The sequence below is a fragment of the Cloeon dipterum genome, chromosome 1 (genome assembly GCF_949628265.1).
Source record: "Cloeon dipterum chromosome 1, ieCloDipt1.1, whole genome shotgun sequence".
Classification (NCBI taxonomy): domain Eukaryota; kingdom Metazoa; phylum Arthropoda; class Insecta; order Ephemeroptera; family Baetidae; genus Cloeon; species Cloeon dipterum.
In genome coordinates, this window is record NC_088786.1 from 9,234,486 (window position 1) to 9,262,219 (window position 27,734).

Below are 27,734 nucleotides of genomic sequence, written 5' to 3' on the forward strand. Positions count from 1 at the left end.
AAATCGTTAACAGTTAATATATTTTCATACTCTTGTAACAGACTTCATTGCATACATGTGGTTATATTACATCGCAAGGATCAATTAATTTTCTTCGTCATATATTTTTACGGTTTGTCAGGTTTCCTCTATAATTTTATTTCATTTTTTCCCAAAACCACCCTAGGAGATACTAGTATACCTTCAGCTTATTGCGCTTCGGTCAAAAAACAAATTTAATACAGAACTAATGATGCAATTCGAAAGATCCGTTCATTCTTCAAGAACCATTTGCACCTGCTCAAATAGATTTCTTTTTCATGTGCAACCTGCGTAATTTTAATAGTGTACTGCGTTTTCCATGTGTATTCAATTTTAATATAGTAATGTGCTGATACCATTTTTTTTACTATACTTGATGCACATGCTTCATCTGATAGTTGTGCAAAAATTTAATTATACAGTCTATCAAACTGCTTTTTGAATATGCATGTTGTGTGTCGTTAGATTTACGTACGTTAACTGTCACAAAAGGAGTGGAATAGTTTGAACACAGTCGTAAGCTGCAAGCGGTAAAATTCTTGTCTTGTGTTGCATTTGAATATTACTCCGCGTCAGGGGGAAGTAAAATTTTGAATTTTGTTTATAGTGTGGCACGTGAAGCAGTATAAGCCGTGAAAAGGAACCGCAGTAATTATTCTGATATGGATAAAGACCTTAAATATTTAATTTATGCTCCTCATTACGTGATATATGAATTGCACGAATTTCGGGTTTTTTCGCGAGAAAGGTAAGAATCTAAAAAATTGCAAGAAGCATGAAACGATGTACTAGCCGAAACCTGTGAATATCATTTTGGTATGAGCAACAATTTTGGCTTGACAAAATGTGAAAATATTTTCTAGTGCAGATAAAATGGGATTTTGAGCCACTTAGGCCATGGCACGCTTCTACTAGAAATGAATTAGACGAAAGTTAGCATGAGTGGTGTCAATTTTCGCATCGACCGATGAGGGGCAGCTGAGCTGGACGGCCGGAAATTATTTGCGGGGGAAGTTTTGCCTTGGATTGGACGGCTCAAGCCTTTGCTTTACTAACAACTGCGAGTGAAAATACGGTGGAAGTGGCGAGAAGTGGTGTTCCAGTTGCAAAAATCGTGGAGGTGGGAGTAGTGCCATTTCTCACAAATAGGCCTGAGTATTCAGTTGTTCACAAACTGCTACTTTAGAGTTAAACAAATCTACAAAACGCTTGATCGGTGACATAAAAAAACGCGTTGTCCCAATAACGAAATCACAAAACCGATGCACATGTAACTAGCAAAGAGGAAATTTGAAAGTCACTTTTCTTATCACTAAGAGTGAAAACTGTAAAATGGTCCCAGGCTACTGTTCACTCTCGCGTTCTCACTTCATTTTTGCACTTTTATCGAATCTTCTTCTTGGTGTTATTTGTCGAGGGCTTCGCTCGGTGGGACAAAGGATTCTTGTAAACCCAATTCTCGCCTGCCTCGTGGAATACCTGTCAAGGATTGATTAATTTAGGTATTCTTCTTTAATGAAAGAGAAAAGCCTGCATTGATTCAGTTCCAAAATTACAAGAAATGGAAATTTGAAAATATCAAAATAATAACTGCTTGATGATAGTTTGCCACAGTAAAAAATAAACTCATCTCAAACTGAATAATCAAAACAAAGTGACCAAAATATTAAAAAAAGGATTTTCTGTAAACTGCACACAATTGAAATAGAATAAAAGATGTAATCATTTTTTACAGTGACTTTTGGTGTCCTACAATTTCAAAGAGAGTCAAATAAATGTTAAATTCTTTTTAGCCCTCCAAACAAAGTCAATCTATGCAAAGCTTAAATCCAACCTTTAAATATGACCAATAATGAAGCCTGTTTCAGCCTAAAAATAGACAGCAGCTGTTATGAATCAAAATGGCAAGTTTACAAGAGCCTTGTCGCAGAGAAATTAAAACAATGGTCTAGTTAGTTTTAAAAGGAGAGCGCACCTATTATTCCGAAAAAAAAATTCTTACAGAGTTTAACAATCAGATGAAAATTTGCCATATATTTACCGTTATTCGCAGTTTTTAAAACTAAATGGATGTTCTAAAAATCTCAAATTTTGGAGACTTTCTATGGCTGTCAAAAGCTACTAGATTAAACTAAATAACGTGACAGCATTGTAATTTGAATACAAAAATATGATATCCAAAAATTTTCATTAAATTGTGCCAGTTTGAAATTTCTAAAAATGTTGACTATTGAATTAAAAAGGCGTGGATCTAGCGAACCACAAATAACGGGAACCCTTCCTTTGGAAAATTGTCTTCTTTTATCAAAAAATATTTAATAGCAGCGAAAAAAACACAAATTTTTTACTAAGAGGTGCACTCACTGCACTCCCCCTGTAAGTAGAAAATATTCCTTTTTGTAATGCTTTTTTCAGTTTTTCCCAACTAAATCTTTCTAGTTAGTATTTAGTTTTATAATTTGGTAAATATTCTTAAACAAGATGCTAATGACTTTGGACATACCTGAGTTTCCCAAGCAACGTTTGTATTTTTCCTCTGGAGCACTAAATCTCGCTGTCTTTGCTCTATCGTAGTTTTTGCCTCGTGCGCCCGATCCAGATCGTTCAGCCTGCATTTCCACACACATAAATCTCCCAAACCAGATTTAATTTTAGAATTCATTACCTTAAACCCGCAGTCACTTCTTTCCAGACTATTCGAGACTCGTTTGATTCCTGCTCAATGATTGGTTTCACACATTTTTTAATAATGGGTATTTTGTTCACGTCCACGAACAATTCCGTCCGCTGCAAAACACAAAACAAAAATCATTAAAACATGAATCCCAACAGAGATTTTGTTCAGCACTGACTCCATCGGGCCACTTGGCCTCCATTGCACCATTCCATTCTCCTTGCACAGTGAGAAACGGTTTCTTCTCTGCCGGCGCGAAAACCTCGGCCGACACTCGGTTCTTCTTGCCGCCGTAGAACGGTTTCGTGAGGAACTCTATGGTGGCGTTGTAACCAGTCTTATTGCATGTTACCGTCACTGTTCCTCCCAACTCGATCCACGGCACTGTCAGAATGGACCTGGAATATGGAATTTAAAAGAGGGTTTTTTAATGAGAAATTTTATTACCTTCCGTAGCCGTTTGGAAATGTCACAATGTATTCTTCGTCATAGTCTAACACAGACACACAGCCCTGTCCAACGTTGTGCACACCGATGGATAACCCGAGGAACTTTGATTTTGTCCACACGTGAGCACAAAAACTTATTCTCTTATCATAGTGCTCAGCGTAAAAAGCAGAAACTGCAAATCACGAATAATAATTAAAACAATACATTACAATAAACTAAATAAATATAATGAAATTTTTAATGAAAAAATATAGGGCAAACGCTAGAGATTTATTGAATTTTTTTAAGAAAAAATATAACACGAGTTTCTATAATAATTACTGTAACAAGCGAGTGTTTATAAAATATATAAATTTGAATATTCAGGCAGAAAAAGGAAATACTCTAAATTTTAGATCATAAAGAAAATCTGATCTATTTAACTAAACACATTAACACCGTAAAGTTTGAAGCCAGAGCATAAACAAGAAACAACAATCCAACAATCATAATGATATTTAAGAAAAGGAGACAATTTTGACAGGTAAATAATATGATACAAATTCGATTTAATCTAAATAAATATTTGGTTACAAGAAGCCCGGACACATTAACTATTTCGGTCTTTTGGAACTTTTCCAGTTCTGAGAGAGAACCTGATTAAATCTAGAGCAACTATATACCGTGACTTACTTGGCGGATGATGAGAAACCTGCTCTGACAAGAAGACCAACTGGTCCTGGGTGCACCACGGAATGGGACCATCCTTGACCTCGTCCTTGGCCGTGGGCGAGTTTGAGCAGCCAGTGATGCCTGGTACGTCCCACCAGCATTTAAACATCTCGCCCAGCACAGGGTTATAAGGCTTCTTGGCTACGGCTGACTTTCTGCCCGCGTGGTAGGAACTCAGATACCAACGCACAACTTGCACCATTCTGTCCCTGGGGTCCGTAAAGTCAGCAATGCTGCAAAAGCGGGAAATTAATAAATAAAAATCCAGCAATAACATTACATTCACAATATATATGGACCAGTATTTTACTTAAATTACTAAAAAATTTAATATAACTTGGATTTTGATCACACAACAATTATTATTATGGCTGATTTTTACATACAGTTAAACTTTAGTTGTTCACCATTAAATAAGCGTGTAATGTTTGGAAAATTGGTTTAGCAGTGACTTTATTATCATCTTGAGTTACATGCAACCAGATAGATCCCTCTCAACGCTCTGTGTTGTTTGTTTGATCTTTAAAAAAGCAAACCTCCATCCAAGTTTCACACATAATGAAAGAGCTTATAGTTTTAAATTAAATGTCCGGTCAATTCATCCAACACAAATTTTAAAATTGCACCATAGCGTTAAGTTACCAATCAAAATCTAAATCCAATAAATCTGATCTAAACGAAATTTAAATTTACGTAACCTGTTTTGCAAGTATATTATTATTTAAATAATATTTAATATCCCAAAAACAGATAATTTCATTTTAAAAACAAAAATTTATATTTATAAAAAATATGACAACATTATCCCCAAAACCTTTAATTTCCTGATTGCGGAGCTGGTTGTTGATTTACTCACCTGACGAACAGGTCTGGGTGTGCGAAGTAGTCAGCATACATCTCTAGCAAGGATCGCCTCTCGAGAATGAAAGTTGGCAGTGCGACTTTGGTAAGATCCATGCCGATCTTGACTTGCGACAACAAATGGCTGACCACCGAGCCATTACACTCCATGCTGACCACTGCAATGGAATCAAAATCAGTTTGTGAATAAGCTGTGACGTGATTGCAACCGGAAACTTACAGTCTTGTTCCTCGTCATCCTCGTAGAGGGCTGAAAGAAAAATCAAATCTATCAGTAATGGGTACAATTGATAAAAATCAATGCGGGGTCAGCCATGAATGGATATGCCTGAAAATGGGTAATTCATGAGTGCTGAAATTTTGCGATTGAATCCTTGTGTTGGTGCATATTGGCTTAAAATTGGGAGTTCCTACAAAATTAGACCAATTTGGGCTGCTACAACAGAAAACCCGAATTAAAAAGAATATATTAATATTAATTTTCAGCCAGTATAAACCATAACTTTTTTTTCTTTACCAATTTCATTTACTGGGTCAGTTCAATTGAAATCCATCCAATGGGTTAGAATGTTTTCATTTTGTACAGCACGGCTGCAGAGCAATTCGGTCTGTACCACCAAACAAAACTTGCACATTTCTTATGATGGCATGAGATAAAAAAAATCAATGTCGGATGTGTTCTTTGATGTGAGATAGATTGAAATAAAAATCAGCCAAGAATAAGTGACTGCAGTGAATATAAGCTTCAGATCTTTCAGAAGTGATTAATTGTTGAAATAAAAATCGAGTGAAATCAACGGCCGCCACGATCAATACAAACTTGGAAGCGGTCCAAGAGAAATGGAAACTACTCGCCAGTCTTTACATGACAGCAAATGCTTTTTAATTAATGAAATGGCTGGCTTGTCATTCGCCTCAGTGCTTGCTGAGAGGCAAATAAACCAAACTCGTTAAAAGTTGTTAGGAAAATCCAAAGAAAACTATCGCAGTGCTCTTGTAGAACAAACCAATCAGTTTCGACGGAATACAAAAACAGGAGAATTAGCAGAAAAGCAACGCAACGGTTAATTCAGTTGTGAATTGGTTAATAAAAAAAAGAACTAACAAAAACTAGCAAAACATACTCTACACATATTAAACCGCAATCACAAATCGTTCGACTGGAAAATTTTGTAAAAACTGTAAAAATTTGCTGGTAAAGCCAACTAGTCGTGCAAGAAACGTTTGTGAATACCGACCTAAGCTGGAGTCTTTACCATCATAGTCGAGAGAGCCATCGCTCTTGTAGAGGGGTGGTGCTCTCGAGCCGCCACCCTCATTTGCTGCCACCGGGCCAGACCCTGACACGGTTGTCGACGAGGAAGACGCCGCGTCTCTCGCCTGCGACTCTCTCCGTGACAAGCTGCAAGAAGAAAAAAAAACGCAATTGACATCTCGGCAAAATAAATGTTTTCCTACGGCTCGGAGGGCACAAACACACGTGTTTTAAGAAGCCATACTCACCTAAAGGGAATAAACCGACGCATTTATACGTTTCTCAGTTTGTAAATACATATGGAGAGTGAAGTAGTTGCATAATTAAATGTTGTAATATTATGATGAAAATTAATTGTTGGTATTTAGAACTGCTTAGCACAGCAAGAAAGGAAAATGTTTATTGAATTTCAGTCTTCTGATTGTTAGTAACACTTCTTGACAAACGTAGTGTGACGACTAATAAAAAAATAATAAAAAGGGAAAGAAAAGAAAATGGAAGGGCCACCTCACTGATTCTTGTTGGTTCAAAAACTAAATTTCTGAAGTGTTGTCAAGCGTGCAACGAAAAAAATATATTTTGTTTTTATTTATCGAATCACATTTATGTTGTTTTCAGAAGATGACGACATCCAAAATAAACTTTCCGGATTTCCGGTCTAATTTTATTAATTCATTATTTTCAATATTTCATTTTTATTTTAGATTATGTATTATGGTTTGTTGCACAACAAGCGTTCAACAGTAAAAGGGGCGTGGCTTTCGACCAATTTTTGCTCTCTTTTACTTTCCTTTCCCTTGAAAACTAAAATATTTTCATCAATCTAGCGTCTCTTAGTGAAAAGCTTAAAGAGCTGTTAAAATTTTTACGAAATGAAAAATTCCAGCGGAGCGAACGCCAGTCAGCGAAAAAAAATACGTGCAGAAAAAACTGCGGGTGTCGTGCCGGTATGCAACCTTCAACCACGCACATCAAGCGGGGTACATATGGGCATTAACTTTGACCCCCTTTCCCTCTGACACCTGGTTAATTAACGCAAACAAGTTTAGGGCAGTCGTTAAGCGGCCTTTCGGGTCGAAACTCGTGTTTTATGACGAGTCACGGAAATGTTTATTCACGCCTGGCGCAAAATTCCGCGGCGTCCGCGATTTTTTCGTCACGAGGTGCAGAAAAATTGTTTAAGAGGCACATTTGTGTCACATTTTATAAGTCGGTTTACGTTCGGCGCACCTCATCTCTCAGGTCACATGCACACGACTGCCAAAATAGATCGATAAATTGTGTGCTAAACATGGTCGACATGCTTACACAACAAAAAGCATCAAGCACCCGACATCTTCACAGATGCAGGCAGAGTGTCTGCCTTTTTTCCCCGAGCAAAAGCTGACCGATAAAAAAAGAGGAAAGTTTATTATCTATCGAGCGAGAAATAAACACTGGACGTACGTGGCAAAGAACTGTGCAGCGCGCGCCATGAATAATTCGCTGCTTCCTAATGACAACCGGCTGCATGCGATATTGGCGGTGCAACATCATTAAAAATCGATACCGGTGTGCGCGGCTTTCATTTATTCATTAATTAGACAAAACTGACAACGCACACGCGAACTGCAAAAGTAAATACAGCCAAATGAAACAAATTAGTTTTGAGAGTTTTAAACAGCATGTGAAATTTAGTTTTTTCCTAGTTGTTGAAATTTTTGACGGTTTCAAAACGCCCCAAGTTTAGGCAATTTCATATTTCACCCCAAGCCATTACCTTACATCCAATTTTTTTCTTTGGAGATAACCTGACTTTGTCACAATAGTTTTTGGAATCTTTCAAAATATAGGAATCCCACTTGACCAAAACTGTAAAATCTGGGTAAAGTTTTCGTTTCACTGCAATTTATAAATTTGTTACTACTTGCTCAAATCTAAGACGAAAAATCCCTTTTATTTGAGTTAAAATCGTCGATTTAAAACATTTAAGTATTTGATCACAGCTTTTAACTGTTTTTGACGCATTTTGCACCTGTCACAAGGATAAAATGAATTATTTCGTGTCGGTAACGTTGCATATCAAATCTGTATTTTAAAATATGTTATTCAAGAAATTCACACTGTTGGTGATTTTAGACAATAATTTCCACTACTTGAATGTTTACCACTTAAGGTAGATTTCATCTTTCTTTTCAGGAGTAAAATTTATTGAAACCTCTTTCATGATATTTTTAAAATAACTTTTCACCTCCCAGCTTACAATTCGATTTTTTTCAGTGGTCTGTGTTGAAAATTCGGGTAATGTTCCGAAATTGCCTTTTATTAAAAAAAAAAAACTAGAATTTTTCTTGCTATTTTTTCCGGTAAAAACAGACAGACGCACTTAATTACAAACCCTATAAAATTTGTATTATTTTAACATTATTCAAGGAAAATCTATTCAGTCGGTTTGTTTGGCACGTTTGCCGATTTGGCCGCACTTATTTTAGATATCTAGAGGAATACCACTGTCCTACACGCTTTTAGGCGTGGTTTAACCGGCGAAAATGTGCATGAATCGTGGCCAATTGATGTCAAGTTGCTCCGTATTCAACGAAATTTCACAGTACTCTGTAGCAATACAGCACGCATCGCAGAGAGGAGAGATCGAATATAAAAATCAATTCTCCCGGCGATGACGGTGAACTCGGCACCGAGTGTTCCGACTCGCAATCAGAGTAAAGTGGGCCTCGAGCCTCTGTGCGCCATGTGCAGTGAATTTCTTTCACTCAAACCGTGCGAGTCGTCAGTCGGATAAGTCCCCCGGAGCACGCACATTACGCAGGACGGGTTTGCTTCCCCGCAACGGGGGGCTGGGCGAAAATCCGTTCGCGTCGGCCGAGTGCATACCTCTGGTCTGGCGGTGGCGGAGCGGCGGTGGCGGCCGCCGAGGCGCTGTTGCGGCGGCCAAACGGCCACGAAAGGGACTTGAGGCTGATCATACTCGACGGCCATCACTCCATGCCGTGGCCGGAGGGGCGAAATCGCGCGAGCACTGCGGCACCGAGCCAGCCGCTGGCAGCCAATTCGACAAAATCGGGGCTCGCGAGCCGCGCGCCACACTCACTCGTCGTTGGTGTCGTGTGCCGTGCCTGCCGACTGACTGCTGCTGGCGAACGCGAATTACTTGACTTGCGCGCTCCGCGTTTCCGAGCAGCACATCGTCTTTGATCTCGACGCGAGACAAATAAAATGGGTCACCGTGCGCAGGGTGGCCTCAGATTTTCGGGGGGCGTTAATTTCGGCAATATATACTCGATTTTCAGTTTAATAAAGACAGGAACTTTCCAAAACAGACTTGGGGGTTTCAGTCAAACGATTGTTTTGTAACTCACTGAAGACGACACTGGACCACAAATTGTTGGTTTTATCGATTTAAAAAATAAAAATCTAACTAAACCTAAATCTTAATCAAATCGATTTTGCCAAGACAAAAAAAAACACGGAAAAAATTATTACCTGACGGAAAGCAGTTTTCTAGCCATTAAATATTTTTACAAGTGCGTATACACTAGAAATTATCGACGCATTGATTGATATCTCATAAAAATATTTTAAAGAGCATCCTGGATTTTTTCTTAGAGGAAAATATTTTATAAAAGACCAATAACTTCATTGCAAGACTGGAAAATGCATCTAACTCACGAGTTGATAAGTGGAAATTACTTAAGCTGAGAGTTTTTCCTCTAACCTTTAGGATGCTACGCAGGGCTGGGTATAGGTATTAAGCGGTTTTTTCGGGGTTTTTGCAGCTAGTTTCTCCAGCATTTTTTGTGCTCATGAAAAGTTACATTTAAAATGTTTAAAAACTCAAAAAACCCATGACCCATGAGTCAACAAAAACCCATTCCCTCTCCATATGTAGGGCATTTGTTCATTATATAACCATGAGGTGCAAAAAAACCGCACAAAAATGGTAAATGCCGAAAAAACCACTGCACTGCAAGTTTGGGAAACTCCCCGGGAGATACCTAGCCCTTAGCTACGTTTTTGCTTTGTGGAGAATTTATTTAATTTAACGAGATGTATTTAAGGTCGTCAGCATTTTCAAACGGGTTTAATGAGTTATAAAGTTCAACAAAAATCTTTTCAGGAATTTTACATGCGACTTTTAAAGCCAGTTTTCGTCCAATCGTGATTATTTTTTAATTAGAAATAAAGGTTTATTATTTATTCTCCATTCAGAAACATTTAGATGGTACAAAGACCAAAAATTTTACAGGGACCCAGAACAAACCTTTAGGGAAAAGTTTATACTGTTTACAAAAAATAATTCACATTATTTAGGGAAAAACGACTATTTTTAAAACTTAAAAATTTTGAGTCATTTTTCAATGAAATGAAAACCAGAAGTCGTGTTTCCTCGTTGCCAAAAGAGTAAATTAGGGCTGCAGATGGCAAGCCAAAACTAGAAATAAAAATTGACGCTCTTGGCAATGAGGAAACACAATGTCCAGTTTTTATTTCAACAATACAATGTTCCTAGAGTGACTTCTTCAATGGAACTCTTTCAAACCTTAATGAATGTCTAAAATTGTCAACCTTTTAACTTTTTTAACTCGATTCACATCAGGTCAGGCCTGATTCAGAAATTCAATAATTTTTCACGACTAAAACGTAGAGTCATAAGTGTTTGCATGTAAAAAGCAAGTTGCTGAACAGCGAAATAAAAACTCTGATTCCGATAACTCATTGCCAAAATTGTGGCGGAGTTAGAATTTAAAACTTCGACATTAAAGCTTAATAAATTATGTGTCTCCGTGCTAAACGATGCAGATTCCGTTTAGGCATCTACAGAAATCTAATCTAAAACAAGACTGCAAGAAACACGTGACACACTTCGCCGTGTCATTAATTAAACCAAGCAACAGAATTTAGCAATTACTAATTGCGTTGTATTCAGAGCTCTCTCTGTCTGCAAATAAAACGCCTACGAAACGGCAGACTTTTACATTTTCAGCGCACAACTGCAGAGCAAAAATGTTAGGTTAGCTGCATAATAAGAGAAGAGCCGCAGCGGCGACGGTGCAAAATTACACGACTCCGCGGTTCAGAGAGAGTTGAATTTAACAAAGGCGGCATTATGCTTGCGCAGAAGCATCAGATTAATTTAGATCTGGCAGCAAAAAAATCATTTTGCATCCCCGCGGGAGCGTTTCGTTTGCTTGCCGCGCGAGCGAGACAAATGACGCTGCAACAGTGAGCAAAGCTAGCTAGAAAAAAAACTCAATAACAACAATCAAAGCTGGCCGGCTAAGCGAGCTAAATTAGCTTGCTGGACTGGATTGTGGATGAATCTAGCCCTTGAAGCGAGAATATCACAAGTTGACTGCACCATTTGACACCCGGGGTTGGCAGAGGCTCTGTGTGCTTGACATTGGCGCCCCACTCACAGTCAGCCACATGCAGAAGCTCTAATCAATATTGTTGGTACATTTACACACAAAAGTGACTCTCTGACGCGACACTTACTCGCCTAGCATCCCAGTTTAAAGCCGCCCGCCCATACAGCCGCGTGTAATCTCATTTGCATGTGAAATTTACACAACTAGCGTGTCACCACAACGATTATTATTCATTACAGACTTCATCCAAGGGTCGAAATCCCTGCGCTTCAACAAGGGAATATTGGAAACTCGCCGGAAGTGGCCATTTGAATTCGGCTCCGAATTATTTTATTTATAATTGCTTCGTTGGCATGGCAATCTTCCCAGATTCGTCTATGGTTGGATTATAAAGATAAAAGTCCCCAATTTACTATTTCTAAACCCTCTTGACTTGAGAAATTTAGTCGCTCAGCTAATTATTTCTCGAAGCTTAATTGCAAAGATAATTTTTTAAATAATTTTTTTAAAGAGTTTAAATGCTGAATAGTAAAATTTGAATTTATTTAACACTTTAAACCAAACCACCGATTAATCAACAGTTCAGAAATTGGCTTCTTCCGGCTTCTTCCTAAATATGCTTTGAAAGGCGGAGTTTTTTCTGCGTTTTGGACACAACTGTTGATCTTTTAGATCTAGAAAATAAATATTTACATGGCTCGACCTGGTATAATTTTTTACTAAAACATTTGTTGGAAACACGAAATTTTAAGGTTCTAAACTTATTTAAAAATTATTAAAACCAATATTTTGACCTGGGATTAAGCTTCAAGTTGAAAAAAAAATCAAAAGTGGTTTTGGTGAGAATAAACTTATTATTTCAGTCTAAATCAAATCCATCAAATTTTTGGAGAAAAATTGCAATCCTTTTAGTAACTCTTTGATTTCAGTATCGAAAAAATCACTCACCTGATAGGTAAACCTGTAGGGGAGACAGGCAGAGAAGAGGAATGCGAATAGTCATTGGCGTCGAAAAAGTCCTCCTCGTCCGAGCTGGAATACGACGTCTCAGGAACACCCAAGCTGGTAATGGCTGCAAAGAGGTTAGATGTGCTTGGGGAATTACTTTTATTGAAGTGGGTAAGTTACCTGCTAGACTGCTCGCGTTCAAAGAGGAATCCATGCACTCTGCGCCTAACTCAATGCCGGGCTGAACTGGATCTATCAGAGGCATAACAACTGGGTCACTAAAAAGTTCTGTAAAGTCTGAAGAGAGAAGAATTGATTTTCAGTATATTTATAGAGGGAGAAAAATTGAAAAGCAACAAGCCCGTTCTGACCAGATACCAGAAAATGCAGCGATTTGCGAATTTCAATTTTTAACCTGCTGCCACCCTTGCTGCCTGTCTGCTGTCGACCGCAGCCAGAGGCGTGATGGGCCCCTGGTAAATTCCATTCACAGGATGTGCGGTGCTCTGCAAAAATCCGCAATAAGTGAGCTACGAATTCAGCGGGGTTTCGGGGGGGGGGGGGGTCGAATCACCTTGGCGATTTGCAGCAGGGCTATCGTGTGCTTGACGTTCTCGAGCATGTCCTCGGCATGCTGCTTGATGTTTTCGCAGCGGATGCGGCTCTCCTCGTCCACACTTTTGGCGATGTGCTCGTCTATCCTCCTCACTTGGTCTATCACAATTTGCAAGTAAGCGTCCGCCTCGACGAGCTTTTTGTCAAAATCTTTGACCGTTGGCGCTGGCTTACTCGGGTCCCACCGCTGAAATAGACCGCCGTTTATTATTAGAACAATCCGTGTCTGTTTAATTAATTTTTTCAAAGAAAGATGTCGTGCACTTGGTCTACTTGCAGTGCAGCCGGCTATCTTTGCAATCGATAAATTAAATTGTTCTCACATTTATTCCGAGTAATGAATCGAGTCAGAAAAATTACCCGGTGAGCGGCTTGAGCGTGTCGCAAGATCGTGTCCTCCAGGGAGCGAACCCAGGCCTCCCTCTCGTCGCCGTCTCTTGCTTGAAAATGGAAGGTTTTCCCGTCGACCGTGACTGTGAAAGTGCTGTCGTCTTCGTCGTCTATCCCTATGACGGCACCTTTGAGTCTTACACAACCGCGTCTCACTCCTCGCACCATTTTCTCTCGGGACTGGAAACAAACGTTCAAGTACGATTAGCAACGAGTCTTAATGGCTTCAGCGCAGTAATTTAATTAGGTTCATCGCGTTAACACCGCTTCAGCCAGCCGACACACTAGTGCACTCGAATTAAATGGGGAATGCACCTTTTTGCTTCTAACTTAAAAGGATGTAGTCGGGCTAGAGCGAGGTAACGACTGTGCTTGACCGGTTACAAAGTTTACATCAATTTTTTAATTAAGTTCTGGCATTTGGAAGGGATTGAAAACAATTTTAAATTAATTCCGCAACATAACCAAAAGAATCGTAAGAAACTTATAAGAAATCAATTTTCTGTATTTCCTGCTGTGTGAAGATCTAGCATATCTTAAAGTCCATTTTTTCATCAGTATTTATCATTATTATTCTTGTTTATTCATGCTCAGGTCAAAGGCCAAATACAATAAAATACATAATTTCATAGAAATAAAACAGACACTTTAAGTATCACTGTAGACAAATTGTGTTTTCTTTTATTGTATGTTATGGCATTGCAAATTAATAACTTTCTAGTAACTCTTACAACTGGATGTAAATTTAAACATTCAAACAATAAAGAAAATTTCAATATTTAACGAAAAATAGGGTAAAAATGAAGGAATTATTTATTTTTCCTAGAAATCCATCTATGCTATTTTGCAATGTGCAGCGGCATTTAGTTCCAAATAAGTGGAATTTTGTCATTGGCTAAATTTAATCGATCCAACACAGTTGAGGGAGATTCATCTCTATCAAACATTAATTAATAATATCTTCAACAGTTTGATTCAAATCGATATTAAGTAGATACGGCTTAAGGCTTAAGCTATTCTTGGACTTCCTCCAAAAGAGAAAAATAATCATAATCTGTTAATCTATTTAAAATGAAATACACGACTCGTCATATTATTATTTTTCGGTTCAGCATAAAGCAATTATGAAAAAAGCTGTCAAATAATTCTATCAACTGATTTTCATTAAATTTGTTTAACTTAAAATATGTAAATGAGACCGTAGAATTTTCAAGGTCCTATATTCTCATTCATAATTTTGTCATGATTCAGACTTCTGAAAATTGCGCATTTCCAACCACCAACGACTTTGTCAGCTCGAGAAGCGAGATGGGCGCCCGGGGACTCGGGCCCAGCAATAACTTATATGCCAGATATTAAAGGAAGATATACATTTATCACAATGCAGACAAGGCGAAAAACTGATGAGGCAGAAAATATAGCAGCACCCGAAGGGATGTGGGTCTATGGATTCGGTCGCCATGGCAACCACGTGAGGCAGACAAGTAGTGTCGCGAGGGCGCGAGCGGTGGCGCCTTGGCTAGGAGAACTAAGTTCAGATTGCGGTGGGTGCCGGTCGTTACGCTCTGCACCACTACCCAATTGCGACCGACGCATTCCATCCTGTGCAAAATTATCTAGTAACCAACAGCTCTGCCACATTTCAAAGCACGCACATATCTGTGCTATCAGGTGAGTTGCGACATCCGTCATGCAGAGATACCCTGTTTTAGTTTGCGCCGGCCGCTTTGCGAAACTCGAGCACGAACTTTGACCGGCAGCACGCGGAAATCGATAAATTGGTGGGTGTATTTTTGTTTTTTTAGTACGAATTAAGCGTACCGGCTGCAGATATTTGTTTTTTTTTTTTGACAGAAGTTCTTTAAAAAGAAATTCAAGCAAAGCTGCCAAACATTGCACAGCTAAGATGGGTCATTAATTCATAATTTGATAATAGGGATAATAGCATTACGTAAGCGAGGTGGGTCTCTTTGAAAATCGATTTGTTTTGCCCCACGCAATCAGGAGTCGAAGCCGTAGTGCGATGAGGTTATGTCACCTCTAATAAAATTAAATATTATAAGAGTGCTGATTGACAAATTCAGAAAATTTCTTAAAAAAATAAAACACGTGCCGACGATTCCATAGCCAAACACCAACTTTCATTGCACAACCCTTGTAAGGTTTCAGCTGAGCGCTTGACAAATCGCTCAAATTAGAATAAATTGACCACTTCACGGGATCGTTCAAGATTGGCCTCTTTCTCTTTCATTAAACCAGATATTTTTATGAACAAGAAAAACCAATGACGCGCTTTTTCAAATCACAAAGCTACTGTTTTTCTTTTATAATAATATAATAAATGGACAAAAACTAATTAGAGTTTCACGTGAGTTGCGTTAAAAACGTGTCTATCCCACATTTTCTGATAACAATTCACAATTCAAGAGTTATGAAATCGTGACCTAGCAGCAGCGAAATCAACATGCACCATCCTGGCCAAAGTTATCACACTTTGCAGCTGGCAGCGGCGATAAAAGTCGCACGAGTCTCGGTGACAAAAGCAGAGCACATTTAGGTTCATTATTCCAACAACTCCTGATTACACGTAAAAAAAGGTGGAATGGGATGCACTTTGCACTCGGCAAGCAAATCGCATGATCGTGGCGTGCCTCCTCTGCCAGATCTATGCGCTACTTAAAAAACATAAAGAGGAGTCCTTGATCTTTATTACGGCGGAGCCGCGCATCACCTCCAGCACCATTGTCTGCTGATAGCAGCGGGGAGGCTGCGAGACTAAAAAGCCGCTTGGCCGCCACTTGGTTGCAGAGTAGCGAGAATGGCGCAGACGGTCAACATCTCGGGTTACACCATCGGCTGGACCGACCCTTTCATCCTCCAGTATGACTGGGCAAGGACTGTCTTTCTCGAGAGATCAGGTAAATTGTGTGAATCATTTTTTTCTGGAATTATTTTATTTTTCCTCTTGTGTTTTTTAACTTCAGTTTTTTTATTAGAGGAAAAATATTGCAAATATAATACATAAAATATGTATGCACTATTTGTTTTATATTTACGGGCTTGAGAAAAACAAAACCCAGAAATGTTTCACGGCAAATTCTCTTTTTTAAGCATTTATTAAACAAACCCAGTCACCGAAAAAGTTTATAGAATAATTGTTGTGTTACAAACATTCGAATTTTTATTTAACTTGAATAACCACAGGGGAACAAGAAGGCCTTTTCAGGTACTTCCTCCGCTCCCCGCTTTTCCTGTTTGATCGCGTGCTTCCCCATTTCCCACGTAACGCACCGCCAGTAGTACCTGGTTACTCACAATAGTAGCGAGAAATGGAGGCATGCGACCTGAGGAGGAAATACCCGACTGCGACATTTGTTATGTTCTGACCTTGACAGATGAACGCACCCGCGACTGGCCGCTGCTATCCAACCCCATCCCCGTGACCGTGCTCACCCTGGCATGGCTCGTTTTCGTGCTAAAACTCGGCCCGGCCATGATGAAAAACCGCAAGCCGTTCACGCTGCGACGGCTCATTTTGGGCATCAACGTCCTCCAAGTCATCCTCAACGCATGGGTCACGTACGAGGTTCGTGTCCGAAAATAGCAATTTTCGCTGTTACATCACAGCCTCTGTTATCTCTCGGCTATTATGCATACATCTACTTTAAAATTGAACTTTGGGTGCGGATTTGTTGATAAGCGGTTACGGACGCACTTGCACATTGAACGTTCCGCGATTTTTATCTTGTTGCATAGTGCATTATGTTTTCTCTCATTTTTTCTGCAGTTTCTCGCGGTAGGATGGCTGGCCCACTACAATTTCTGGTGCCAGGAATGCGAATATGTGCGCACGCCAGAATCCATGAGGGTATAATAATTGCTTAATTCGAGCGAGCTGAACGTGTGACTCACGCGTGCATAATATTTTGCAGATGGCCCGGGCGTGCTACGTTTACTTTGCACTCAAGCTCTTTGATATGATCGACACTGTGAGTGTTGAGAGCCAAAAATAAAAAAAAAACAATTTACCTTTGAATCGAATAATTTTCAGGTGATTTACGTTTTGAGGAACAAACCGAACCAAGTGACTTTCCTCCACTTGTACCACCACGTCTCCACCCTCCTGCTCGCGTGGGTCGTCGCCACTTACGCGCCCGGTAATTTATTAATTTATCCTGTTGTAGAATTAAAATCGATTTATGGCTTTTCAGGCGGTCACGGAACTTTCGTGCAGCTTTTGAACACGATCGTGCACGTCATCATGTACACCTACTACATGATCGCCGGTCTCGGTCCAAGATTCCAAAGGTTTTTGTGGTGGAAGAGGTACCTGACTAGGATTCAGCTGGTAAATTTTTAACACGGAATAAATCGTGGCAATTTGCTAATTTTTGGTTAATTCAGTTCCAGTTTGTCCTGCAATTCGCGCACAACGTGAACGCGCTGCGCATCGGGTGTAAATACTCAAACGTGATAATCGCTATGTTCCTGCCGATAATTGTGGGCACCTTCAGTCTGTTTATGAACTTCTACATCAAGAGCTACTTGAAGAGAGCGGATCAGAAGAAGAAGCAAAAGTAGGCGAGAGAACAAAAGGCGCTTACTCACTCATTGTCAGTAGCAAAACACTCACTTCCAGCATCTCGAAGCACCATTTTTTTAGCTATTATTTATGAAAATTACTCACTTCATATGAAGTCATGTGGAATAAAAAATTACGGCCGTCGTTGCGGCTTATTAATTATCACGCAATTGCATTCGTCTTTTTTTCACCGCTCTGGCCTTGGCAATGTGACGAAGGAAGTGCAACAAACCGCACCTATTGTGCATAGGCGTTAGGTTTTTCCCACACATCCAAGAGAGCTATTGTTGGGGTAGGTTTGTCCCTTGACTCGGTCAGTCTAACCGCGCGACTCGACCCAAGCACATCATGCTGGACACCCTGGGCAGCTTGTACGAGGATGCTTTCAGCACCGCTGGTAATTGAGCTTAGGCTGTTTGAAACTTCATTTTGTTCCGACTGTTTTAAATATTTTTTGATCACGCCCGTTTTGCTTTGAGTTTGATCTTAACCATTTCAATTTGATTGAAGTCTTAATCTTTGTAGCATACAATATTCATCTATCACTTCGAATCTTTAGCAATTGTCTAGTCATGATCTTGAAAACGCTTTAATTTTTTTCCAAAAGAATTTGGAGGTCTCTTAATAAATCAAACCAAATAAAGTTCCGAGGAATGAATAATTTTCCTGCACCGCAGGGTTTCAGAAAACCCTTAGTTTTAGCCACTTTTAGTTACATTTAACAAAAATGCATAACTCTCAACATATCTTGTGTGTATTTCTTCTTGGTTTTTGATTAAATAAGATTTTAGATGATTTTAAATCCCGGCAGCCACGCAAAGATAACGATTATATACTAAACTTGAATTTAATCGTAACCATTTCAATTTGATTGAAGTTTTCAAGCTTGTAGTAAACAACATAACATGCGATTAAATTTATCAGTCACTTGAAACTATGTCGCCAAGCGAGACTATCAAATCTTTACAGTGAAGGGCCACAACGTCTAGTCTAAACACATTTTTAAAATTGGCCGGAGACAAGATTAACAATTTTCCGAGCACTCGAATTTCTCTCAATAAAAACTCCATGCGTGAATATTTTTGTGGCACGTTTCAGATAAAAGGGTGACAAACTGGGCCCTAATGGAGGGTCCAGGCCCCTTGATTGCAATCCTGACTTTGTATTATCTGCTGGTGCGAGTGATTGGACCGCGCTTCATGGAGAAGCGGCCGGCGTTAGCTCTCAAAACGGTGATAACCGTCTACAACTCGGTCCAGGTGCTGGCATGTGCGCTGCTTGTTCAACAGGTAAATTTTTTAATCTTCAGATATGAATGATACCGCACGATATGATTTGCTTTCTCTGAACGAACAATATGCCATCAGATAGTGATTAAGTCTGATTTTATCGCGTTGTTGAATGATGCACTATAGCACTCACAAAAGAAGCGAAAATGACAATGACTTTTCAGTTTCCATAGATTTTTAGCAGTCAATGACATTTGCATTTTCACATTTTTTCTCTCTTTTGATAAAACGTTGTTTAGTTCCCATTGATAAGAAGTTTTTTTTAAAAAAATGTCATCAAATGTTAAAAAAAACACGGATGCATGTTTTGCTTTGGTAAAATATGAAACATTTACGGAAAGGAGCACACAAGTTAAGTGATTGCACCAACATTGTTTCCTTTCCAGGTTTGATACATTTTTGCTAACTCAGTTTCTACAAACAAATATTCAAGGTGCAGAAGTTTTATTATTTCTTGGTAAACACAAGGATAATTCAACTTGGTAATGTGATAAAAAAAATTATTTATAATTTAATGCACTTCCTCATCGATCACTTTTTGCATTTTTTTATCGTGTAGATATATAAAAGAAAATGTGGTTGTGTTTACGTAAGCAGCTCACGTGCGAGCGAAATAGACGAGAAACTAGCAGCTGCCTCGCTCGCGAGGGCAATGTCGAAAGTCAATTTACCGTGCCAGATGTGAATTACCATTTGCAAATAATTATTTTTTGAATTTTCAGACCGTCAAGTACATCCAGAACACCAACGTGGCGATTATAGGCTGCAGCTCAGTCGATTTTTCCGACAACCCGAACGCCGTGAAGGTGCAATTTAACGAAACTATTTCCACCCGGCGTGCTCATTTAATCGATCAAACCGATTTTCCAGCTCGCCAGGATGTGCTGGTGGTACCTCATGCTCAAACTGCTCGACTTGGTCGAAACGGTCAGAATGAGAAAAACAAAATACGCAGCCCGTAATAAATAACTGAATTTTTACTGACTTTGTAGCTGTTCTTCATCTTGCGTAAAAAGCACAACCAGGTGTCCAACTTGCACTTGTACCACCACATCAGCACGCCGCTATTCAGCTGGATTATGGTCAAATTCGTCGCAGGTTAAGCACCATTGTTTGCTCTTGGGCTTAGTTAGTGCCGCCACGGTCACTCGTTTACAACTGGCAGAGCCGACAAGGCAATTTAGCGGCGCATCACGGGGTGTGCACCCTTGATACGGCTGCAAAGGCACACTCTTTCGCGACAACCCGAGTAAACAAACGTTTGCTTACTTTGTGGTGTTAACACGATTTCTTCGTGCATCCAATATTCGTTCGTTTAAAATTTGACATAATATTTGTGGTGCAATTTTAATATAATTGGTGGATTTTTGATAAACTTTAAAAATTACTCACGCGTTTACCAGAAAAATTTCAGGCAATCGCTGACTGCTCAAAAATTATCAAAAATATTTAAGAAAATCCTAATTGTAAGAGAAAAGTTTTCGTAGTCTGCAAACGAATTCTTCGGAGATATGTCGCACGGTATTTATTTTTCGGGCAGCTCGTAAAATTCCAAAAAAGAGCTTTGAACAACACTCTGCCTAATTATTTTGGACTTCTTATCATTTTAAGTTCAAAACAAATTTCAAAGTCATTAAAAAGTGGAGAACGCCATTCAATCTGATGAAAAAAAATCGATTTTGTCCTCGTCGTATTTTTAGGAGGAACTCCCAGCATCTACATTGCTCTCAATTCCGCCATCCACGTGTTGATGTATATGTACTACCTCTTCACCGGCATCGGACTGTCAAAGACTTTGGCTCCGTGGAAAAAATACCTTACGATCATTCAAATGGTAAAATGTGATTGATATTCACGGACTAATACGAAACAATTTTATCACTCTTTTAGGTGCAATTTTGTGCTCTGATTATTCACGCCTCTCAGTTCGTCCGATCCGACTGTCACATGCCAAAGCCCCTGGCGATAGTTTTCATCCCCAACGTGGCCATTGTCTACTTCTTGTTTGCCAATTTCTACAAGAAGGCCTACGGGAAAAAGGAGCCGACGCCACCAAAACTGAATCTCAAAATAATGGTCGACAACAGATTGAAAAGCCCAATCAAGCAGCACTGACGAAGAGGAAAATTATAAATTTTATTTAGCCATGGAAAAATTCAAATAAATAAACAGCTGGATTACCAGAATTGTGCTGTTATTTTTCTATCTATGTAAATGCTTGAATGATAAAAAAACATTCGTTAAAAATATTGACAATACTTTGAAAAAAAAACTTAAAAAAAATCGGGAATTTACCTTCATGATATTAATTTCCAGCGAAGGAAAAAGGAAATCCCTCATTGTAAAATTTCGCATCTCGTGACTTTCCTTGTATCGAGTCAACGCAATCACAAGTAGGAAAATCGCAGCTGTTTGTTTCTAGAGGAATCACAGCTTGCATAACCAAAACAAATTCGATAGAAGCCAATAGAATGGACAAGCTGGTGACGCAGCCTATCAGTCCATCCAGGAGGGAAATTTTAATAAAGTTAATTCCAACGAATGCAACGAGGGGCGAAAGGGAAATAGCTCACTGCGCGACAGTAGTGTTTTTGTTGACATTTGAGAGAGGAGTGGTGTGCGGGCGGGGTGGTCTGTTTTTCGGCCGATCAGCGGCGGCGCGGTCTAAAAATAAGCCAGAAATTTACTCACTGTGTAGTAGGACATAACGCCGGCATTGTCATCAAGGATGAACCAGCGGTACTGCCACCCTTTCATCACATTCGTCCACTTGCTGAGGTACCCTTCCATTGCGGCCATTTTTATCAACACACACAGACAAACAGCAGTAGTCTGAGGTGGGCGTGGCACGTGCTGCCGGCGGGTCCCATCACTCCCGTCTCCCGTCTCGTGCATAGCCGGCCAACAGAGGGCAGAATTCGTCACGGGCGTACAGATTGAAAACAACCACCTGACAACTACCCACCCCCAACCCCACGTGTTTTGGTCGTTTTGGAATGTTCCAGGCGCTCAGCACAATGCAACAAACCCTGATGCAACCCTTGCAGTCGCTTGCAGTAGGGACGCTTGCAGTTTTTGTTACAGCCATTTGCATTGAAGACCTGAGCACGCTGAGACAGAGTGAGAGAGGCCTGACGAAATTTTTGTTTTTCACCTTTGAGTTCGATTAAATTGGGGAAAATGGTTATAATAGTTGAATTTCCTGCCGTTGAAAATGCCGAAACGTGAGTAAAAAATTAATTATTATTCATATAAGGTTATAAAAAGAGATCGTTTACGATCTCTTCTGTGCGTCACGCACGAGTTGACTACGTTGTCCCTATGACCAGAAAATGTCCTTTTTTTATTGTAGCTAATTGTGGAACAAATATGCAATCGGTCAACTGCTTACTGCATCCAACAATTCAATAATAAATTTCTTGGCAGATTTCGATTCCCATTCCTTCTATTCGCTCCCTTCTATTGCCATGATATTTTTGTATTTCAAACAATCAACACCAAAAGTTTGATAAGAACTTGAAAATATTTTTTGGTCAGCGTGTTACAATTACTTTTAATTGAGGCAATAGCGGAATTGGATAACACGCAAATAGCGTAAATTAATTGATTTATTTTTGTCTTTCCTATTTTTCGAGTTAGCCGAAATGGCGGTAGAAGCAAGGCAGCAGCATTATTATATTATATTCGCGCCCGATCAAGTTAGAGCAGATTATTTTTGTTTAAAAACTTTCCTATCTTTGGCTTTTTCCGTGGGGGAATATATAGCACAATTTTCTCATCGAGCCGCGAATCTACAATTTTTCTCCTTTTCGTTACTGCAAATTTTAAAATACACTTCATACGCTTTTACACAATTTGCGTGTTAGCCAATTTCGCTATTGCCTCAATTACACGTAATCGTAACAAGTGTTCGCATTACCTACTATTTTTTAAGTGTTTGTCTGGCATTAAGCAATATTTCGGAAATAATGCAATAGAAAATTAAAAAAAACTGCTTAATATTGTTATATATTTTTTTGGTTTCCAATAATGTTCAAAATAATATTTTTAAATAAAATTTGGAGATTATATTTTAAATATTACTCAAAAAGCTGCATTTAAATATTTTATATTGCTCATAGGGCGTGTGGGCTAATTTTTGAAATAATAGGGTGGGATTGGAAGACTGAGCCGCCCAATTTTTGCCGGCTGCTGGCAAACCCGGCTTATTAGCCGCCTAAATCTCGCGGCTTCGTCAACTCGCTTAATATAGGCAGCTGCTGGCTCACGGCGCGGATCGAGTCACTCACAAAAATCACGGTTCTGAACTAAATTATTTTCTAAAAAATTATTTTTACGGGTAAAATTAGGTTTTGCGCATTAAATAACATATATATGTACTTCCTATCAGTCAACAAGAGCGTATATCAAGACAACCGAAACTGGAAACCGGAATCCGGTCCTTTTCCGGTTTTACGCACCGAACCGGAAATATTTTAACCGCAACAGGACCGGACCTGATTTCAATGTAACAAAAAAAATCCAGTTTGTCCTTTTTTCAAATAAAATTAATAATTCTCGCTGCAGCTAAAGAAAGCACGCTGAAAATTAATAATGTTTTTATTCTTAATTTTCGAAAAATTTCACTTCAAAAATTAACCTTTTTCGATTTTTTTGGTTCTTTGCACCGCCAAATTTTGGGTTCCAACCATCAGAATTGTAAAAACTACCCACCGTTAGACTCGTGTCTACTTCCACTAACCAGCCAAAGTGTTTAGGGGTGCTTATTCTCACCCCTTTCAACCCCATGGCGACATTTTTGATAAAAATTATAGCAGACTTTTCTTCTACGTTTAAAAAATATTTTAAATTATCCATAACTTCTTCCAAATTATCACTCCGTCCCTTTTTCAAAACTAAAGCAGAAAATTATTTTTTAAATTAAAATTAATTAAATAAAGAAGTTGAATTTAATACAAAAATCCAGAGCTATTACATGCTTGGCTTTTTCGACGGGGATATTATTTGGTAAAACAACTAAGGGGTGCAAGGTAAGCACCCCTCAACCCTCCAGCTGGTCAGGGGGGTCGAGATGAGTCCAACTGTGGGTAGTTTTTGCAATTGTTATGGTTAGAACCCAAGATTTCGAGTTGCAAAAATAACAAAATTTGAAAAATGCCTATTTTTTATACTTTTAGAGTGTGGAACTTTTTGAAAAAAAAACAATTTTTATGAAAATTTCTGCAACGTTTAGACTGGGGACAACAATTGAATACATTTTCTAATGTTCAAAATCGTTCTCGACAATATGTATATTTTTTTCTTAAATATTTAATTATAAATTATGGTGGATAGATATCACATATATAGTGGTCACTATAATTGCCAGGTTTCAACCACGAATTCAACCACATAACACGTGATCAAGTGACACATCGGTACATGGAAACCTTCACAATGGCAACTTTGCAATTGTAAAGTCGCAGTTGTGAAAATAGTACCCGGCTGCCTGGCGCAGCTGGCGTGGCTCGCCAAAACTGGCGGCTGGCTCAAAAGTCGGGCAAAAAATGTGGCGCGGCTCGCTCAGACTTCTTAAGTGGGATTAAAGGCAATTGTATTGGTGCCCAAAGATTAATATATTATAGCTTATTCATAAAGCTTATTTTCTTACTTGCCGTGTTTTCAAATTATCTATATGTATATGTGTACCAAATATGTTTCAATTGCAGGTGGTTTGAATTGTGGAAGGGTGCTGGAGACAAGCAATACCGATTAAAGGAGTATGATAATGCCTATTTCTGCTACGGCGAGGCATTAGGTATGTCTACTTGTATTGAAAAAAATGATATGAAATTTTTTTTATAAATTTTAGGTTACTGTCCAAACGATCTTGACTGTCTTAAAAGAAGATTTGATCTCCTTATGAGAGAGAATAATTACGATGATTGCGCAAAGGCTTTGACTGCTGGAAGGAGAATAATGGAGTTGGATCCTTCTTGCTTTAAGGTACAAATTTTTCAACTAAATCTAGTCATGAAATAATTTTCTAACATTCCCTACAGTGCCTTATCTGCATAGCCAAGTGCTACGTCCATCTTGGGGATGTCGTGTCGGCTGAGGATGCTGTTGAGCAGGCCGTCAATATTGAGCCTGATAGCCCTGCCTTCAAAAAGTTAAGAAACGACATCGAGATGATAAGAGACTGTACTGAGCAAGCAAAAACGGCTCAAAATAAGGGTGCCCACAAAGAGGTAACGACCACTCAATATTATTCAAATCAAAATCTAAAAGCATATCTATTTTAGGTACTGAATTTGACAAATCGCGGTTTGGCTATTGCTCCCTTTTCAATAGAACTAAAACTCTTGAAAGCTGAATCATTGGTGTACCGAGGTGACCCAGCCGAAGGTTTTAAGCTCTCGTCAGATGCTCTCAACTGTGACCAAAATAACAGGCATGCGGCCTACGTCCAAGGTCTCAGTCTCTATTATCTGTCAGAGTTGAAAACTTCCAAGCAACTAACTCTGAGGGTTTTGAAAGAAGAGGATGAGGAAGCCCCGACTTATAAAAAAGCAAAGAAACTCTATAAAACTATCGAGAAGATTCAGCGACATATCGGCGACGGAAATAAGCATATCGAAGAAAAGCAGTTTGTGGAGGCGAGGGACTTGTTCAAACAAGCTTTGAATATCGACCCTTCAAACAAGATGCTGAATTCTAAGCTGCATTATACCCTCGCTGATATCTGGATCCACCAAAAACACCTGGAACGTGCATATGACAGTTGCTCTCGTGCCTTAAAGCTGGATCCCAAGAACAAGAAAGCGCAGAAACTGTGAGTTTATTTAAATTCTTCCACATTTCCACGTGTAAACTATTCGTGAAAACCCTTATATGAGATTTAAAATTTTCTATTTGATTGTACGGTCAGGTAGTTGAAATTTAAATCAATTATGTGTAGACAAATAACAATCAATTGTGACACGTACGTGTTTGTATCGCAATTTCGGCTTATACCATAATTATGCTTCATCTGCAAACCAGGCTCTAAAACCTTTTACCAAGTCCTCCGCATGCAAATTGTACATCATAAGATGACGAGCTAAAATGGAAAGCAACAAGCAGCTTTTTTGGTGGCTCTCGCACTCACGAACTGATTCTGTTTTTCTCTCATGTATGCGACATTTTATGAAATTTCCATAAGCGGTACTGCAACTCGCTATTGTTTTGTAGATTTTTTGATGATATCTGTGCTAGTATGAAAGATCTACCCTCGTTATGAATCTTGCATAAATTTTATTCCTTTTTATTAAACTGCTAATGAACTGTTGTTTGTATTATTTATCATATGATATTTTGGATTATTAAATTGAAAACTATGCAGAATTTTATTGCATCCCAAAATCATTTGGGATAGCCTTTGCATGCCCTTTCAACCAAAATATTCTCATTTTAATAGATTTTTAATTTTTTGATTTTAGGCGAGCTAGGCTACTCGGAGAATAAAGTGAGCTAGTTGGACTTCAAAACTATAAACGAAATTGACCAGTGCGTGGACGTGGAAAACAAAAACCTTACAAACGATGCTCAAGTAATATGTGGGATTGGTGTATAGATAAACAATTGCTACCATAAAGTATTAGGATTGACGAGTGATGTTACTTGGATGTTCAAAATGCGTTTAAATAGCTAGTTCAGGAGATTTTCCCAATAAAATCATAAAGAAATTTTGTAAATTAAAAATGAAGGAGCAATCAAGTTCACTCAAAGAAGCTAGGCTAGCGTGTTCTCTCTTAATGGCACTCAGAGAAAACCAGTTCGTGTTCAAGATCATTTTAAACGTATGGCAGCAGAAGATCCTCTCACAATATTAAGTTTCCATTGATCTTCAGTGAAGCAAATGCGCTTCAGTTAGGATTAACTAAAACTTATTTGTAAACCAAAAGTTTAAATTTAAATATATTTGTTTTGCAATTCCTTCATATGATTGTTTCTCTTCTATTTTTACACATTATTATCACACATTAAAGTCTGTTCAACCGGTTCAACCGAACAAAAGTGTGGCTATCTTAAGAATGCTGACGATTGACTTTTTTGTCTCTTCAATACTGATATCCTTATTATTACACACAATGTTTTAAATGGAGTTATCCCATTCAGTTCTGATGACTTAATCGTTATTTTTTTTCAAGAAAATCACTATCGATCTCGGATTCGGTTTTCAATTAAGTAGATGATGGAGCAGTAAGTTTTTTAATCAGGCGAAAAAAATTAAATCTGCATATTTTGTTTTATAAAAAAGCGCCATTTATTCACTGTTCATCTACCTGTACAAGAGTAATGTCAGTTGATGCAGTGTGCCTTAAAAGAAAACTTCAATAGAAAAATATTGTGAAAACATTTTTTACAATATTCAGCAACTTGAAGCAATTCTGAATTAAATTTTGCACGAAACAAAAATTTCGTATTCAAATGCACTGTGTCATTATCAGCTAGACAATCCACGCAGTTCTCTCATATACATATTCTCTCATATTAATTGCTTTAATGAATAATGAATCATCCCTTACTAATTCCCAACTGTCTAAAATTT

General features: G+C 38.7%; 3 protein-coding genes across 8 annotated transcripts; 2 read left to right on the top strand and 1 right to left on the bottom strand.

Moving 5' to 3' along the window:
• LOC135934736 (oxysterol-binding protein-related protein 9) lies at window positions 1-22,004 on the bottom strand. Of its 4 annotated transcripts, none has more exons than XM_065476690.1 (15): window positions 21,854-22,004; window positions 13,262-13,471; window positions 12,861-13,088; window positions 12,702-12,792; window positions 12,467-12,538; window positions 12,287-12,410; window positions 5,956-6,119; window positions 4,938-4,967; window positions 4,713-4,875; window positions 3,818-4,089; window positions 3,143-3,317; window positions 2,874-3,093; window positions 2,687-2,808; window positions 2,525-2,630; window positions 1-1,500 (listed from the first exon to the last, which is right to left on the bottom strand). In XM_065476690.1, the coding sequence occupies exons 1-15, from the start codon at window positions 21,959-21,961 to the stop codon at window positions 1,405-1,407; spliced, it is 2,181 nt and encodes a 726-aa protein (XP_065332762.1). In that variant the 5' UTR covers window positions 21,962-22,004; the 3' UTR covers window positions 1-1,404. The 4 variants fall into 4 exon arrangements, with proteins under 4 accessions (XP_065332762.1, XP_065332760.1, XP_065332759.1 ...); XM_065476688.1 differs by having other exon boundaries at window positions 5,974-6,119; window positions 12,467-12,583; XM_065476687.1 differs by having other exon boundaries at window positions 12,467-12,583.
• LOC135934737 (very long chain fatty acid elongase AAEL008004-like) lies at window positions 14,819-18,043 on the top strand. Of its 2 annotated transcripts, none has more exons than XM_065476691.1 (8): window positions 14,819-14,962; window positions 16,100-16,209; window positions 16,687-16,877; window positions 17,079-17,159; window positions 17,224-17,280; window positions 17,343-17,448; window positions 17,503-17,639; window positions 17,696-18,043. In XM_065476691.1, the coding sequence occupies exons 2-8, from the start codon at window positions 16,110-16,112 to the stop codon at window positions 17,870-17,872; spliced, it is 849 nt and encodes a 282-aa protein (XP_065332763.1). In that variant the 5' UTR covers window positions 14,819-14,962; window positions 16,100-16,109; the 3' UTR covers window positions 17,873-18,043. The 2 variants fall into 2 exon arrangements, with proteins under 2 accessions (XP_065332763.1, XP_065332764.1); XM_065476692.1 differs by having other exon boundaries at window positions 14,953-15,072.
• On the top strand, window positions 21,972-27,123 carry LOC135934738 (dnaJ homolog subfamily C member 7-like). 2 transcript variants are annotated; one of them, XM_065476693.1, is made up of 6 exons: window positions 21,972-22,386; window positions 24,871-24,959; window positions 25,014-25,147; window positions 25,204-25,392; window positions 25,447-25,976; window positions 26,623-27,123. In XM_065476693.1, exons 1-6 carry the CDS (start codon window positions 22,343-22,345, stop codon window positions 26,645-26,647), a joined length of 1,011 nt encoding a protein of 336 aa, XP_065332765.1. In that variant the 5' UTR covers window positions 21,972-22,342; the 3' UTR covers window positions 26,648-27,123. The 2 variants fall into 2 exon arrangements, with proteins under 2 accessions (XP_065332765.1, XP_065332766.1); XM_065476694.1 differs by having other exon boundaries at window positions 21,972-22,282.
• The last annotated feature ends 611 nt before the right edge of the window (window positions 27,124-27,734 follow it).